This window comes from Castor canadensis, chromosome 18 (assembly GCF_047511655.1).
Source record: "Castor canadensis chromosome 18, mCasCan1.hap1v2, whole genome shotgun sequence".
NCBI lineage: Eukaryota > Metazoa > Chordata > Mammalia > Rodentia > Castoridae > Castor > Castor canadensis.
The window spans coordinates 3,253,108-3,269,998 of record NC_133403.1 but is presented as its reverse complement, the minus strand read 5'-3'; the positions used below and the strand labels follow the sequence as shown (position 1 = coordinate 3,269,998).

The following is a 16,891-nucleotide window of genomic DNA, read 5'->3' as shown; positions in this document are numbered from 1 at the left end:
GCTCACAATGGGGAGGACGGGGACCCCGGGGGTCCGCTTCGTGGAGGGCAGCAGGGAGCTCCTTCACAATTCTTGGGGTCCACCTGAAAGCCCAGAGCAGCAGGCAGTGCCCACGGCTCCCCAATCTGAGTCCTGCCCCTTGGGGACTTTTTCAGAGGCAGGTGAACCCCAGAGACACTCAGGGATTCTGGGAAGGGAACAAGAGTCTGTTTCTAGTAACTGGGCCACACAGACTGTGACATGGGCCTGTTTTCTTGTCACCACACGACCCTGGACAGTTCCCTTCTGTACTGAGGCTCAGATTTCCTGTGTGTGACCAGTGAGGACATCACAGACACGGTTATGCCGTAAAGCAAGGAACGGTCCCACAATTCCGAGTTAGAACACAGGAGGGGACGTGGCTGGTCTGGAGCCAGGCAGACCCACGTGCAGGCCCGGGCTTCTCTGGGTCCCTGCTGGTCTCAGACTAGATTCTGACCCAGTGGCCCTGTGGCTTTGGGACATAAGAGGGGCAGGAAGTAGAGGTGGCTCAGCCCTGGCTGGGGCTGCACCCAGGGCAAGCTGAAGAGGAGGTCACAAATCCGACAGCAGGCAGGGACACTGCAGGAGACAGCAAGGGACATGGCTCGGGAGACAACTGCGCCTGTAGTCCCCCTTGCCTGGGGGCCTAGACAGAAGGACCACCTAAGCCTGGGCCACAGAGCGAGACCCCATCTCAAAAACCACGGCCTAAACGCAGCCTCCTGGGTCCTCCACTTAAGACACTGAAAAGTGGGGACTTCAAGGACCGTGTCACTCCACGGCAGAGCCCATTCAACTGGAGGCCAGAGCCAGGGTCTCCTTCCTGTTTTAGCCGAGGAACACCCAGATCACGGGGACCCTGCCTCTCCGTGGGGTGCTGGGGCCCTGGCTGGGGCTCAGCCCAGGAAGGCGCCCACTGCCCCCACCCCATGCGCCCCGTCCCTTCCAGCTTAGGGAAAGGGCTGCCCTTCAAGTATGACCTGGAAAGTCAGACTTAAGCGTGTGACTTTTTTTTTCTTTTTTTTTGTGGTATGAGCCCAAGTTCTCACACTTACTTGGCAGCTACGCCCCCCAACCCCAAGCCCTTTTTCTTTTTCTTTTGTTTTTGAGCTAGGGTCTCGCTAACTATGCCTGGGCTGGCCTGGATCTCGAGCCTCCTGAGTAGCTGGGATTACAGGCGTGCACCACTGTGCCTGGCTAGAAACCATTCTTCTGTACTGAAACACACAAGAGAGGGTCCGAGCTTTTAAGGTGAACTGTCTTCACCCGGAAACCTGGAGCACTTGTTCCTTTGCTCTTCCTTAACTGAGCACTGAGGACCTGCCCTGTGACCTTCCCTTAATAACTGTAGGATGGAGAGGTGGAGACTCAGAGAGGTTGGCAGCTCGCCCAAGGTCACACAGGCTCAGAGCTATTGTCCTCAAGGGATGATACTTGACCGTGCATTTCTCCGCTGCCCCCTTGCCCCTGTGACATGGCCTAAGGAGGCCACAGGCCCCTCCCAGATGAAAGAGACTGGCAGCAAATCACTGAAAGGTCACCTGCTGGGGCCCAGGGTGTAGCTCGGTGGTAAAGCACCCTGGGTTCCATCCCCAGTACCCAAGGGTATTTGCTGAAATGATCCAGCCCACCAACTTGGGAGCAGCTGAGCCCAGTAGCAAACTGGCCCAGGAACCCCTTACTCCTGTCCACCCACCCCCCAGGCCCTTAAGACTTCTTTTCTTTTTTTTCTTTTTTTTGGTTGGACTGGGATTTGAACTCGGAGCTTTCATGCTTTCAAAGCAGGTCCTCTACCTCTAGAGCTGCACCTCTGGTCAATTTTGCTCTGGTTTTTTGGAGATGGGGGTCTTGAGAACTATTTGCCCAGGCTGGCCTCGAACTGTGATCCTCCCGATCTCAGCCTCCCAAGTAGCTGGGATTACAGGTGTGAGCTACTGGCTGAGTCACTTTCCTTTTTCATCCCCCCTTTCCTTGTCCATAAAGCACAGATAAAAATGAAAGCATTCACAGCCCCCCAGAGCTGCACTGAACAGTGCGTATCTAGCCCATGCCATGGCTAGGGTGACTCCCTGTGCTCACGTGCCCTGCTGTCCTCCCTGTCCCTGTCCCTAGGAGACTCAGGACACCGTCCACATGCTCACACAAGAATCGGGCTTTAATCATTTTGGAGGAGGGTGAGCAGTCTCACCAGCTGTCACCCATGACCACCTCTGGGACTTCCCTCTGTCTATACAGTGGAAAGAGGGGGACACGGGCACAGCCCCTGGGCCATGGAGGCCTCCGTGCTGGTCTCCAGTCCCAAAGCAGTGGTCTTCACAACGCCACAGCCACCAGCAGAACCTCTTCTCCTGCTGTCAGAAGGCTGAGTGCCACCTGTCCCTCAGACCGTGGGGTGGACTTCGTGGGTGGCCTGCAGGCCAGGCAGGGCCAGGCTGGGCCGACAGGCTTCCCAGAGAAGGTGTGTGGCTCTTCTCTGGGGTGGGCCTTGGCTTAGATTCCCGCAGGGGTGGTGGCTGTGGTGATTGGGGACATTGCTCCCAGTGTGCAGAGGTTTCTGGGAGGACCAAGGCCATTCAAGGCTACCAGCTAACCAGCCTCAGTTCCACGGTTTCTCCGTCCTGGGGTCTGTAGTCAGCGATGCCTGCAGAAACATCGAGCAAGGGGAGGCTGACAGGGCACAGGGAGCCGGGCACCATGGCTCACGCCTGTAATCCCAGCTACCCAGGAGGCAGAGATCAGGAGGATCGTGGTTTGAGGCCAGCTCAGGCAAATAGATCGAGAGACCCCATCTCAAAAATCCCTTCACAGAAAAGGGCTGGTGGAGTGGCTCGAGGAGTAGGCCCCGAGTTCAAGCCACAGTACCACAAAAAAACCCAAAAACAAAAACAGGGCCCAGTGTGTCATCTCCACCCCCCTCCCCGCCCCAAATCATCTGGACCCCCCACACATCCGTCCCCCAAAGCCGGGCTCTGTAAGATCTATTCCAGGCTCGGTGCTGGGAAGCTAGCAGCTTTCTGGAACCAACTGGAAGATTGGTTGGCTTTTTTTTTTTTTTGATGGGACTGGGATTTGAACTCAGGGCTTCCCACTTGCAAAGCAGGCGCTTTACAGCTTGAGCCACGCCTCCAGTCCACTTTTCCTGTCTTGGAGATAGGGTTTCTGAAACTATTTGCCCAGGCTGCCCTTGAACTTGGATCCTCCCGATCGCAGCCTCCCAAGTAGCTGGGATTACAGGCGTCAGCACTGGCGCCCGGCTACAGCACCAGTAATTTTTTGGCCCAGGAGGGCTGGTGTGTTTCGGGGATGGAGGGAAGGAGTGACGGCAGGCCAAGGCCGAGGGAGGGGACACCCCCAGGCCACCAGACTCACCTTGCTGCAGGGGGGTGTCGGGGTCTCGGAGGAGCTGCCAGAACTCCCGGTGCCCAGCTGTTTTCCCCTTCACGGAGGTCAGGTAGGGGCCGGACAAGGACGCCTGTGTCCCATACCTAGATGAGGGAAAGGGCGGGCGAGAAGAGGTGACGTGTTCCCAAGAGAAGGCGCAAGGTCCCCACACCAGCAGAGATGTCATGCCCCAGCCAACTGGGCCACCTCAGCACGGGGCCCCAGGTCTCACTCCGCCCCCCGTCCGGCCCCACTGCCTGCGCTGACCGTGACCGTGGCCTCCGGGAAGGCACACCTACTGTGTCACCCACCCGGCAGTCGCCCTCTGTCTGGGGGCTGGTGTCACGGGGGGGATGAGGAGCTGCCGGCACCCCACGGAAGGTGCCAGTGTACAATGGGGCCAGCGTGGGGAGAGATGAGGGGAAACCGAGGCAGACACAACCACCATCAGGTCTTGTTCCCCAAGATTCCATAGCTCAGTGGCGGTCGGTCCCTTCTTCTGGGCCCCATGCTTGCCGGGCAACCCTGTCTTTGGGTGTTGGGTATTTTGAGATGGGGTCTCACTTTTTGCCGGGGCTGGCCTCAAACTGTGATCCTCCCAGTCTCAGCCTCCCAAGTAGCAAGGGTTACAGGCAGGAGCCACCGGCACCCAACTTTATTTTATTTTTGAGATGGGGTCTCCTTATCTCAGGTTGGCCTCCTGCCTCTGCCTCTGGAGTAGCTTGGATTACAGCTGTACACCACCATGCCTGGCTGAGCCCGATGTCTTTGGGGAGGGTGGGGCAGAAATGGGGAATAAACCCAGTTGAGCTATGTCCCCAGCTATGTCATTTCACTTCAGATAGGGTGTCACTATGTAGCCTAGACTGGCCTGGTGCTCCCCATCTGCCTGCCTGAGCCTCCTGAGTGAGTGCTGGGATTACAGGCATGCACCACTACGCCTGGCCTGTCTTTTTTATTTTATCTTTGAGATGGGGTCTCACTAACTTTGCCTGGGGTTAGCCTTGAACTCTCAGTCTTCCTGTCTCCACCTCTGGAGCAGCTGGGATTACAGGTGTGGACCACCTCACCTGGCCAAGCTTATTCTCTCAAGGATGATGCTGACCCATGGCTCCCTGTTTCCATGACAGAATAGATCACATAGGAGTGTGGAAGGGGGACACAGAAGTTGAACCAATATCTGTCTCTTGTTCCTTCCATGACCCCGTGGCAGGCACGGGGACCCGGGGAGGTGGGGGAGTCTCACGTGAATCCTCCTAGCTTCTGGGCCTTTCTCAGGACGTCTTCCAAGGAGGACCCAGCCGGCATGGCGATGGCCTGTTTGTATGGTGGCAGGACACTGTTCACCTTCAGTGTGACACTGATGGTCGCGGGGTCGTGGATGGGTGCAGGGTCCTCAGGAGGGGCCACCAACATGACTGCACCAGGAGAAGGGAAAGGCCGCTGGTGTAAGGACGGGGAGCCTGGGTTCGAGTCCTCCTTCCTTCCCACGAAGTCTCTGTGCCCATGGTGCCCATGTCCTTCCAGGGTCAGTCAATGTCATAGCCACTGCTCAGCGGAAACCTTTTCCCCTCAGCCTCCACCGCCTCCATGGCCCAAGGTCGGGCTCCTCACAGGTCCTCTGCATCTGGACCCTCCGCCACAGAGCCACCTGCCCACTGTGTCCCGGGCTCGTTCTAGAACTTCCCCTGCGCGGTCACTCACCTCCCTTTCAGCCTGGCCCGTCACCCTGCTCACGCTCCCGGTCCCCATCCTCTCGCTATGAGCCCAGGCTGGCCTCGAACCGTGCACCGTTACGCCTGGCTCCCCTCAAATTCTTTCTGCGTGAAGGATTTTTTTTGACATAGGGTCTCGAAAACTATTTGCCTGGGCTTGGCTTCAAACCTGGGTCCTCCTGATCTCCGAGTAGCTAGGATGACAGGCACCTGCCACCACACCCAGCTGTTGGTTGAGATGAGGTCTCACTAACTCTGTCCCCCCACATCGTGGTTCTCCCAATCTCTGCCCTTGAGTAGCTGGGATTATAGGCAGGAGCTACTATTCCCAGTTTAAATTCTTTTTTTTTTTTGTACTGGGGTTTGAACTCAGGGCCTTCACCTTGAGCCACTCCACTAGCCCTTTTTGGTGATGGGTTTTTTTCAAGATAGGGTCTCTTGAACTATTAAACTGGGCTGGCTTTGAACCTCGATCCTCCTGATCTCTGCCTCCTGAGTAGCTGGGATTACAGGTGTGAGCCACTGTGCCCGGCATCCAGTTCAAATTCCTAACCTCTCTGTGCCTTTGCTTTTGCTGCCTTCTCTGTGCCCTGTCCTCCCTCTCCCCTGCAAGCCCCACTCACCTCCCCCCCCAGGCCATAGACACCCCATTTTATTGCTACCGCAACTGGACGCTCATCACGAAAGTGTGTCTCTCATTCACGCCCCATTCGTTCACTCAAACATGTCTGCCCCGGGTGTCACCTAGGGGGCCGACCCCCAGTGCTCCTTTGGTTTCCGTGTCCCCACACTGAGTGTGTGCAGCCATCCACCACATCTCAGCTGCTGTGTCCCACGCAAATCAGCATCTAGCAAACTCCTGTCCCTGGCCAGGTGCCACGGTGCACGCCTGTAATCCCAGCCACTCAGGAGGCAGAGCTCAGGAGGATCGAGGTTCGAAACCAGCCTGGGCAATTAGTTCATGAGACCCTGTCTGGCAAAAACCCTTCATAAAAAAGGGCTGGTGGAGTGGCTCAAGGTGAAGGCCCTGAGTTCAAACCCCAATGCTGTTAAAAAAAAAAAAAAAACCCAAAAAACAAAAACCTCCTTTCCCTGGAGGCTGAGAGGCCGTTGTAAAGGGCTCGGTACCTCTGGGCGCCTGGCACTCTGGGTGGATGAGGTCCAGGTAGGTCTTGCGGTTGAGGACAGGCAGCAGCTGAGAAATCATGAGAACATTCTGGAAGGCCCCCTCCTTTATGCTGGCCAGAAGAGCTGTCCCCGCCTTCAGACACACTGTGCCCAGCTCCGCCCCGGGCTCAGGGGAAGAAGCCCTCAGCAACTGTGACAGGTGGCAAGGACAGGGAGAAGGTGGCACAGCTGCGAGGACAGGTGTTCTGCCCTCCGGCTGGCCCACCCTCCGGTGGCCCCCGAGGTGGCCGTGGCGCCTGTCCCACCTGCAGTGCCAGCGGGGTACTGTAGACATTGCCAAGGTGGCCCTCGGGGGTCTGGGCCAGCAGGATCTTCCCCCGCACTGTCCCCAAGGCCGTGGCGATCCGTTGACGCATCTCAGGGTTGAAGTCCATGCGCTCCAGACAGGAGCAGGCCAAGCCAGCCATGGCCAGGGCGTCTGGGGGACAGGAGCTCGGATGAGCTCGATGGCCACGTGGGCCAGGCCAGCCAGGCATGACCTTGGGGTGGTGGCTCACGGGAGGACGTAGGGGAAACCCAAGGTCAGCACAGCAGGGTCACTGTGCTTTGCCCAGGACCCTCACTGGGACGCTCTGTGTCCCTGGCAAACTGGTTTGGCTGGTCACCTTACTCCCGGGAGGTTAAAGGTCAGCCAGAGTAGAGGGGGCGCCCAGGAGCTGTGGCTCCTTTACCCAAATCAGCCCTGGCACTGGAACCTCCAGGGGGGTTTCCTTCCTTGTTTGTTTACGGCGCTGTGAGTGAAATCCTAGGCAAGCATTGAGCTACCCCCCCACTGCCTCAGTTTACCCCCAGGAAGTCTGCTTTAACTGGTATGGGGCCTTAGGGGGTTTTTTTTGGTTTGGTTTGGTTTTTTGAGACAGGGTCTTGCTAGGTTGCCCAGGCTGGCCTCAAACTCAGGATCCTCCTGTCTTTTCCTCCTCAGAGCTGGGATTACAGGCATGTGCCACCATGCTTGGCTCCACTGGAGTTTTTCGATAAGCTTCCTGGGGCAGAACCAGCTCCCTGCTGGCAGCTCTTTGGGCCCCAGCAAGACAGTTCTTTCTAGAAGGTCATATAGGAAGGGTCACCTGGTCCTACAACGAGCGTGGGAGGGAGCGGGGTCAGGCTGAGCCCGCCGTTTCACCACTGAGGAGTTTGATAAGGGGCAGGGGCAGGTGAGCATGGGGACAGGACAGGGAGGCCTGTGGCCTGGTCCTGGCCTACTCACCCACAGACAGGTGGCCCTGGTGGAGGTGGTCGTGCTCCACAGCGTACAGGAGCTTGCCCACCACGCTGTCGTGGACCCGCTTCTGGTGGACGCATAGGGCGAGGATGCTGAGGCCATATTGGTAATAGCTGCTGTGGGGTTGGCCACTGTGATCGTTCCCTGGAAGGGAGAAGAGCAAGGGACCAAGAGCTCTCGTCAGGCCTCCTTCCTCCCAGCAAGAAGCTGGGTGGTACTGGGATTTGAACTCACAACCTTGCACTTGCTAGACAAGTGCTGTACCACTTGAACCATGCTCCCAGCCCTTTTTGCTTTAGTTTGTTTTACGGATGGGGTCTTCCAACTGTGGCCTGGACTGAGATCTTCCTACCTCTGCTTCCCAAGCAGCTGGGATTACAGGTGTGAGCTACCATATCAAACCCGGCTCAGGACTGCTGTTGAAAAGCCTTGCTCTGGCTGTTGTCAGAAGGCCAGAAAGTTGGCAGAGACGGGCTAAGGAGGGACAGTAAGGAGGCCACACGGTGTCCCAGAGGTGGGTGGTCATTTTTGTTTTTTTGGTGGGACTGGGATTTGAACTCAGGGCTCACCCTTTCTTGAGCCATCCCTCCCTGATTTTCATCGAGAATCTCATCCGATGACAGCCAGACTCGCGCCTGTCATCCCAGCTACTCGGGAGGCAGAGATCAGGAGGATCGCAGTTCAAAGCCAGCCCTGGGCAAATAGTTTGCGAGACCCCATCTTGAGAAAACCCATCACAAAACAGGGCTGGCAGAGCGGCTCAAGTGGTAGAGCTTCCGCCTCACAAGCGTGAGGGCGTGAGTTCAAACCTCAGCGCTGCAATAAAAAAAAAAACAAAAACCCCAAAAGACTCATGTCTTTTTGGGACGCCCGGCCACACAGACGGTGTCCCCTCACCGATGGCCTTCTTCTCATCCTCCAGGAACCACTTGAGCTGCGACACCAGCTTGTCCCCTTTGCGGCCCCCGACGAACTCACAGTTGGCCCTGAGGGCCAGGAGGTAGACAGCCAGCTGACCCATGGACGGCCTGGTCTGGCACTCACTGTTGTCATTGTCATCGTCAGATCTAGGATGAAGCCAGGGAAACAGCGCCTCTGTGAGCAGACGTCGTCTCGGTAAGCCTGGCTTGAGGAACAGCACAAAGTAGAAAAAGTCCTAACAGCTGGGGGCTAGGCTGAGGCCCTGAGTTCAAATCCCAGTACTGCCAAAATTTTTCTATGTAACTTTTCTAAAACCAGCAGATTGGGCGTAGTTAGCTATGCTGTTGAGCACGTAGGCCACGGATATTTAAAAAGAGCAAAGTTTGTTTTATTTTGTAATTTTTTGTTGGTGCTGGGGTTTAAACTCGGGGCTTTTGGCGCTCTCACCACTGAGCCACACTCCCAGCCCTTTTTCCCTTTAATTATTTTTCAGCTAGGCTCTTGCATTTTTGTCTACAGGCCGCCTCAAACTAGGATCTGTCCATGCCTCTCTGTAGTAGCTGGGATTATAGCTGTGGATCGCCATGCTCCATTTATTAGTTGAGATGGGGTCTTGCTAATGAGATCTTCCTGATTTCTGCCTCTTGAGTAGCTGGGATTATAAGCTTGCACTGCCATACCTGGCCCTAAAATGAAAGATTAAACTCTGAGGGCTCCTAGGTCCAAATCGGCTGTTTTTGACCCATATTTTGGCCGTGCTTTGCTCGTGCCCTCTTTCCTTTCTTCCCTCTCCCTCCCCTGCATCCATTTCTTGAGAGAAAGAGAGTCCCAGTAGGAAGGTGAAGAGTCTTGGCTGCTCCTGATTCTTCACTTCTCATTCAAATCTCTGAACAGGGCTCTCCTTAATGCTTCCTGGAAACGGAGCACAGGAGGACGTTTATCTCTGGGGTCCGTTGGAGAGCTTGGCCCTGCATTGGAGATGATGGCTGCCTGCTGCACAGGCTGGTGCAATGGCAGCTCTAGGACCCCACACTAGCATCTCTGGTCTAGTCCAACCAACCCCTTCCTTCTGCAGGTGGAGAAAGGCCCAGTTAGCAAAGCTGGGAGAGGGACACCCAGAACCCCGGTGTCCCGTGTCTCAGGGGAAGAAGAGAGAGGGCAGCAACACCTCAGGAGGCACTGCTGATAGTCCAGCTTGAGCCCGTGCAGGTAGAGGTCCTCCTTGGCCCCGGCCTGCAGGCTGGAGAGGCGGAGGCCCAAGTAGAGGCTGGGGTTCAGATGCTCAGGGGACACACGGTCCAGCCACGGCAAGAGGCGCTGGCCCAGCTTCTTCACCACCTGGCTGTCCGCCTGCGGTATGACTGAGGAAAGAAAACGGGGCGAGTGAGGCCACAGAGCCAGGCCGCTGGCAAACAGCTGCTTTGACCTGACCAGGGTTTTCCCCAGGGAAAAAAACGGTCCCCTCCCAGCACTACCCAGGACACAGGCCACCTGCACAGACAGATGCCTCTATACTGAAATGCAGTAGGTAAGCAGATACCCCAAAGAGCAGTTAGGGCCAGGTGTGGTGGCGCACGCGTGTAATCCCAGCTACTCGGGAGGCGGAGATCAGGAGGATCGAGGTTCAGAGCCAGCCCAGGCAAATAATTCAGGAGACCCTATCTCGAAAATCCCTTCACAAAACAGGGCTGGTGGAGTGGCTCAAGTGGTAGAGCTTCTGCCTAGCAAGTGCGAGGCCCTGAGTTCAAACCTCCACACTGCAACAAAAACAAAAACTTCAGCCTGCACGCAGCCCAAATGATACATCCAATTTTCTCTTCTTTGGCTTTTGCGGATGGTTTTTGAACTCATTGAGCCACTCCACCAGACATTTTTTATGCTGGTTTTTGTTTTTTTGCGACAAGGTCTTGCAATCCATTTGCCCAGGCTGGCTTTGAACCATGATCCTCCTGATCTCTGCTAGTTTAGGATTACAGGCACCAGGTTCAATTTTCTTTTCTTTTTTTAAAATTTTTTTGGGGGGGACTGGGATTTGAACTCAGGACTTCACACTTGCAAAGCAGGTGTTCTACCACCTGAGCCATTTTGCTCTGGTGATTTTAGAGATGGGGTCTCACAAGCTATTTGCTCGGGCTGGCCTGGAACCGTGATCCTCCCCATCTCTGCCTCTCAAGTAGCTGGGATTACAGGCGTGAGCCACTGCGCCCAGCTATAAATCCAATGTTGCCAGCTGGCTCCCGTGTGTGTGTGTGTGTGTGTGTGGCTTCCTGGTGAAACGCCTCCAGCAGTCTCAAAAGGACACGTCCCCTGCCACGTCTGTGTTTAAGTGAAAACGGCCCCGCGGCATCCATTCATCTCTGAGTGTCGATTTACTCGAAGCTCTGCCAAGACACCGGCATAGTCCAGAGGCAGAAGCCTCAGGGTGGGTTATTCCCAGCTCCGGCTGAGCTCACAACAGGGTCCCCAGGGCTGGGCATGGTGCTGCATGCCTGTAATCCCAGCTATGCAGAAGGAGAAGATGGGCGGACCTCTGTTCAAGACCAGGCAAAGATTAGTGAGAACCCCAACTCAACCTACGGGCTGTGTGTGGTGACTCACGTCTGTGATCCCGGCTACTTGGGAGGTGGAGGCGGGAGAATCATGGTCTGAGGCTGGCCAGGGCAAAAGCACGAGGCCCTATCTCAAAAATACCCAACACAAGAAAGGGCTGGAGGAGCGGCTCAAGTGGTAGAGCACCTGCCTAGCAAGCGAGAGGCCCCGAGTTCAAACCCCAGTGCCACCAAAAAAAAAAAAAAAAAAAAAAAGGGATCCCTTAGCGTAGACTGTCATGGAGGCACTTGGACTTTCTGTCCCCATTACAGCTGCTGCTGGCTCCATCCAGGGTACCAGGAAGGCCACCCCTCCCAGGGGACTAAGGACAAGTGTTGCAGGGCGCTTCTCCTGCCCCCAGGGCCTCCTGTCCCCATAACCAGGGTTCCTGGACCATAGCCCCGTTTCTTCAAGTTTGGGTCGGACCCCCTTATGCCTGTTTCCCCCAAAGTCACAGGCATTTGTTGCTATCCGGTGACATTTCACTGGTGACAACTCTAAATCATTCTTTGCTGTGCCGGGCCTGTCTCTCACCAAATATTCACTCATTAAGAGAGACGGAAGCCGGCCACCGATGGCTCACGCCTGTAATCCCAGCTACTTGGGCGGCTGAGATCGGGAGGATCGTGGTTCGAGGCCAGTCCAGGCAAATTGTTCATGAGACCCCCATCTCCAAAAAACCAGAGCAAAATGGACGGGAGGTGTGGCTCAAGTGGTAGAGCGCCTGCTTTGCAAGTGGGAAGCCCTGAGTTCAAATCCCTGTCCCACTAAAAAAAAGGAAAAGAAAAAACAGAAAGGGAGATTGCTTTTCTTTTCCCTCCCTGGCTGTCTCTGTCTGCATTCCTGTAGCAGTTTCTCTCTCCCCCTCCCTCTGTCTCTCTCCCCCTGCTCTCTGGGTCTGTCTGTCTGTCTCAGTCTATCTGTCTCTCTGATCATCTGTTCCTCCAGAATTCTTTTCTTCTCCTCCTTCCTGACCTGCAGGCTGTGAGCCAGCTGGGGTTGAAGTGATAAGATGGGAGGGTGGTGGAGTGGCTCAAGTGGTAGAAGGAGTACTGGCAAGTGTGAGGCCCTGAGTTCAAGTCCCAGTACCACCAAGAAGAAGGAGGAGGACGAGGGAGGAGGAGGAGGAAGAAGGGGGAGGAAGAGGAGAGGAGGAAGGAGGAGAAGGGATGGAGGACGAGAAGTGACAAGAACAGGAGTGGGCAGACAGCTGATCACCGCAGCGCCGCCCTTAGAAGGAAGAAGCCAGATTTACCCAGGCTCAGAAAAGTGGGTGAGGCCTGTTCCCACAGGTGTGCAGAGCCGAGGATCGCAGGAGAGAGGCGGGCAGTCAGAGCCTGAGGTCTGTCGCCTGGCCCTGGTGCACGAGTGACCCTAAACCTGTGGTCTGAGACACGCAGACAGGTCCTGAGCGGTCCCTCAGGGTGCCCCCTCCACAAATTGGTACCTGATTTTTTTTTTTCTTTTTGGTCTCTTTTCTAGAACATAAATGCAGGGATCAGCCCTGTCCCATTCTTTTTTTTTTTTTTTTTTTTTGGTGGGACTGGGATTTGAACTCAGAGCTTTGCGTTTGCAAAGCAGGCGCTCTACCCCTTGAGCCACACCTCAGTCCATTTTGCTCTGCTTATTTTGGAGATGGGGGTCTCAGGAACCGTGTGCTTGAGCTGACCTCAAACCTTGATCCTCTGGATCTCAGCCTCCTAGCTAAGCTAGGATTACAGGCGTGAGCCACTGCACCCGGCCTGTCCCACTATTTTTTTCTTCAACCCTAACATTGGGCCTTGGTGCAGCAAAACCTAAATTCAGGTGTGTTGAATGAATAACCAAACAGATACCCGAAGTAATGGAGCAGATCTTATCTGGTGGGGAGTCAGATATCTAATTAACCCCTACACAAAATATCGGCCCTAACTGCCGCGGGAGCCCCGAGCTAAGTTCCCCAGCCCACCCTCAAGCCTCAGTTTCCCCAGCTTTGTAATGAAAAGGAGTTGGCCAAGGCCGTCCTCCCTCCCCAAGACCCAGGGAGGAGCACGGCATCGGACAGGGTCTGTTACTCACCACAGATGTCAGCCACAGCCCCCAGGGTCCCCAGAAGGAAGAGAAAAGCCCCGAGGTGGCCCATGGTGGAGCAGGGAGAGGTGAGTGGCGGGCAGATGGGCAGCAGGTCAGACTCCTCTGACCACAACCGGTCACCCCCGACAGAGGTGGCTCCTGTCACTGATTAATCTCTCTAAGCCTGCAGCTCTGTGAAGTCAGCAGAAAGAAAGGGAGAAAGGTCTTTTGTTAAGGAGGCAGGGGAGGCCAAAGAACAGAGGACGGAAAAGGCAGGGCAGCTGTCCTCATCCTCCCGGAGGGGGGGACAGAGGAAAGGGAAGGGCGACTCAGCAGGACAACTTGGAGCCACCTGCTGTTTAAAGAGCCCTGGAGCAGTGCAGACAGACAGACTGCCATCTTTGCTCCCCAAGTTTTCCCCACTGTGCCTGGGTCTGGTCCACAGCTCTGCAGAGGGGGACGATCAGGACTGGGGTGCCTACCTGCTGCTCCTCATAGGAGTCCCTCCAAGCGTCCTCTGAGGCTGGGGACAAGTCCCAGAGCAGGGAGCCTCGGTGGTCACATGAGTGAGAGTTCCAGAGTCAGCTGTGCTAGGCCTGCCTGCCCTCCACCCTGCCCAGGGGCGGGACAGCCAGCCCTGGACCGGCCCAGACAGCCCGGTTTCTCCACCAACCAGAGAAAGCTGGGGTTTCCCCAGCCGACGGAACAAAACAAGTCACAGGAGACTGAATCATGGGAGTCACAGAGCTGCTGGAAGCAAGGCTGCCTGCCAGGATTGTGAAAGTCACTTCAAAATTATCTGCCGAGAGAAGAAGGAACACAGCCAGCCCCGAGAGGGAGTCAATATTCAATGTATGTGAGTTGACCAGCGAGGCTGTGTGACCTTGGCCCAGTTACTCAACCTCTCTGAGTTTGAAAAACTGCCAAGTGTGAGAGATGAGAGTTGGACAAGATTATTCCAGCAGCTTCCTTTCCAGTTCAACATGTGAGGTTATAAAACAGGTTGAATCATCTCCGGGTTGATTCAATTATTTTAGGGAGAATTGCCAAGCTTCCTTCTTTCAAGATAACCTATTTTGTACCTGATTTATTGAAGTCAAGTTCTCTGTCTCTCTCTGTCTCTGTCTCTCTCTCTCTCTCTCTCTCTCTCTCTCTCTCTCTCTCGTGGCACTGGGGGTTTGAATTCAGTGCTCTACTGCTTGAGCCACCCTGCCAGCCCCTAAATCAAGTTCTCAACACAGCTAAATATGGCGGTGTCCTTCTGTTTGTTCTTAAGAATCTAATTGTGTGTGTGTTGTTTTGTTTGAGATAAGCCCTTGATGAGGCCCAGACTGGTCTCAAACCCACCGTGCAGACTGGCTGGACTTGAACTTGCTATGTAGCCCAAGCTGGCCTCAAACTCAACATCCTCCTGCCTGGGATTACAGGTGGGCACCACCACGCCCAGTGTGTGTGGGTGTTTGAAGATATGGACTCACCATGTGGCCTGGGCTAGAACGCAGTGGCCATCCCCGGGTGGGACCGTCCTGCTAGATACCGTGAATGCCTGTGTCAGGAAAGAAGGTCCCTGTGGTTGAATCACAATCAAAATGACTAATGGGCCTCCAGCACGGAGTTGGGGCTCAGTGATTGCTCTGCTGCTCTCAGCCTCCTGTCCATCCTGGAGCAGCTGTGATGTGTGACAGGGTCCAAGGTCAAGGGGCAACATCTGGTGATGGCCTTCTTCCGGCAGACTCCTGAGGCACAGGGTGTCACATAGCAAAAGACAGGAAAAGCCTGTGGCACTGGGGTTTGAACTCAGGGCCTGCACCTCAAGCCACTCCACCAATCCTTTTTTTTGTGTGTGTGTGTGTGCTGCATTTTCTTCGAGCTAGGGTTTCACAAACTATTTGCCCCGGCAGGCCTCGAACCTCGATCCTCCTGATCTCTGCCTCCTGAGTGGGATTACAGGTGGGAGCACCAGTGAAATCTTTAACAACTGAACTGCTGGCTTGGGAACAGCCTCTGCTCCACTTATCACCATGGCACCTTCTTTGCTTGTCCAGCAATGAGTAAACCAGACCCGGATCTGGTTAGGATAAAAAAATGTCTGAATAAATAATTAACAACTTGATTTGTGAAAACAGAAGGCTGCACCCAAGGAATCTTGAGAGCTTTCCAGGTACCAGGTGGCTTATGGGAACAATATACTTCCCTGTGTCAGAGGAACTCAGCTTTTGTTAGCAATGAATTATTTTAGTTTTTGGTAGGACTTGGATTTGAACTCAGGGCTTTGCAGTTACAAAGCAGGCGCTCTACCGCTTGAGCCGCTCCTCCAGTCCATTTTGCTCTGCTTATTTTGGAGATGGAGTCTCGAGAACTGTTTGCCTGGGCTGGCCTCGAACCGTGATCCTCCCAAACTCAGCCTCCTACGTAGCTAGGATTACAGGAGTGGGCCACCAGCATCTGGCAATTATTTTAAATTTAAATAGCTTTAAGTGAGTGACTGGTGATGATCACACGGAGTTGGGCTCACTCTTAAACTCCCAGTCACTCTGGGCGGAGATCAAGAGGATCTCGGGTCGAAGTCAGCCAGGGCAAACAGTTCGAGAGACCCTGTCTTCAAAATACCCTTCACAGAGTGAGGGTATTTTGGTGGAGTGGCTCAAGGTGTAGGCCCTGAGTTCAAACCCCAGTGCCACAAAAAAATAAATAAATGAATAAATAATAATAAGGTGAAAAATAAAAATAAAATCTCAGTCATCACAGGGACATTTTGATTTTTCTAGCACTTTCTGGTTTCATTTCACTGCACATTTGTTCTGTGGTCCTGCTAACAAGTCCATGGGGGATGGAAGCTCAGAGAGGTGAAGACGTTTGTTCAGAGCACCACAGCTGCCCGTCGCTCTCTGTACACAGCCTTGGTAAGTCAGGCTGTTGTCTCTTGAAAATCGCATCCAAGCAAAGGCCTCCAGGTCACCTCTGGTGTCCCCTTCCTCCTCCCCCATGGACCCCAGCTCCCTCACACTGTTGAGTGGTGTGTGCTTCCCACTAGGAAGGGGACATTCCAGAAGCAGTGACATCTCTGCCCTCCTGTCACTTTAAGCTCGGACCCATCTCTGGCCTTGGCTTTCCACCCCTCCACTTGTCCCACGGTGCAATTTGATTGCAATCTGCTAAGAAACAATGGTTTGAGACATCCTTCTTATAGAAAGAACCTTCTGGGCTGAGGGGGTGGCTCAAGTGATAGAGCATTCCTGCAAGGGCAAGGCCCTGAGTTCAAGTCCCAGTCCCACCACCCACACAGAAAACCCAACCTTCCACTCAGCTCGGCACCAGCACTTCTTCTTGAGTCCTACCTCAGCGTCTGGCACTGTGTTAGATGCTTTCAAAACATTAAGGCATTTTTTTTCAGATAATATTTTGATTTTTATCCACACTATACACACACACACACAATCAGATCTTATCCCCTAAGCACTATCTCATTTAATACAAAGAATAACTCTACCAAGATAGATGAGTGAATACAAGAGCGTATAATTTGAAAATTATGATAAATAAAACAGACAAGTCAGCAGATAACTTATCAACAAAAAAAAAGGGGAGCCAATGCCAGTGGCTCACGCCTGTAATCCTAGCTGCTCAGGAGGCAGAGGTCGGGAGGATCACGGTTCAATCCTGGTGAATTGTACCTACCACTTAAAGAAGAATTAACGCCGGATTAACGCCTCCCCAAACTCTTCCCCAAAATAGAAGGGCTCCCCAGAAGTGCCTGCTTAGCATGTGTGAGTCCCTGGGTTCCATCCTAGCATCACCAAGA

At 54.4% G+C, this 16,891-nt stretch overlaps 1 protein-coding gene and 1 long non-coding RNA gene across 2 annotated transcripts; one reads left to right on the top strand and one right to left on the bottom strand.

The window, feature by feature from the left end:
* Positions 1-2,158: 2,158 nt before the first annotated feature.
* Positions 2,159-13,230, bottom strand: Tcn2 (transcobalamin 2). Its single transcript, XM_074061004.1, has 9 exons — positions 13,096-13,230; positions 9,617-9,809; positions 8,425-8,594; positions 7,513-7,671; positions 6,551-6,723; positions 6,246-6,435; positions 4,649-4,820; positions 3,391-3,506; positions 2,159-2,662 (listed from the first exon to the last, which is right to left on the bottom strand). The coding sequence occupies exons 1-9, from the start codon at positions 13,157-13,159 to the stop codon at positions 2,601-2,603; spliced, it is 1,299 nt and encodes a 432-aa protein (XP_073917105.1). The 5' UTR covers positions 13,160-13,230; the 3' UTR covers positions 2,159-2,600.
* A 576-nt stretch (positions 13,231-13,806) lies between these two features.
* On the top strand, positions 13,807-15,202 carry LOC141418862 (uncharacterized). The gene is made up of 2 exons (XR_012443524.1): positions 13,807-13,941; positions 14,991-15,202. It is a non-coding gene; the product is annotated as an uncharacterized lncRNA (long non-coding RNA).
* Positions 15,203-16,891: the final 1,689 nt, after the last annotated feature.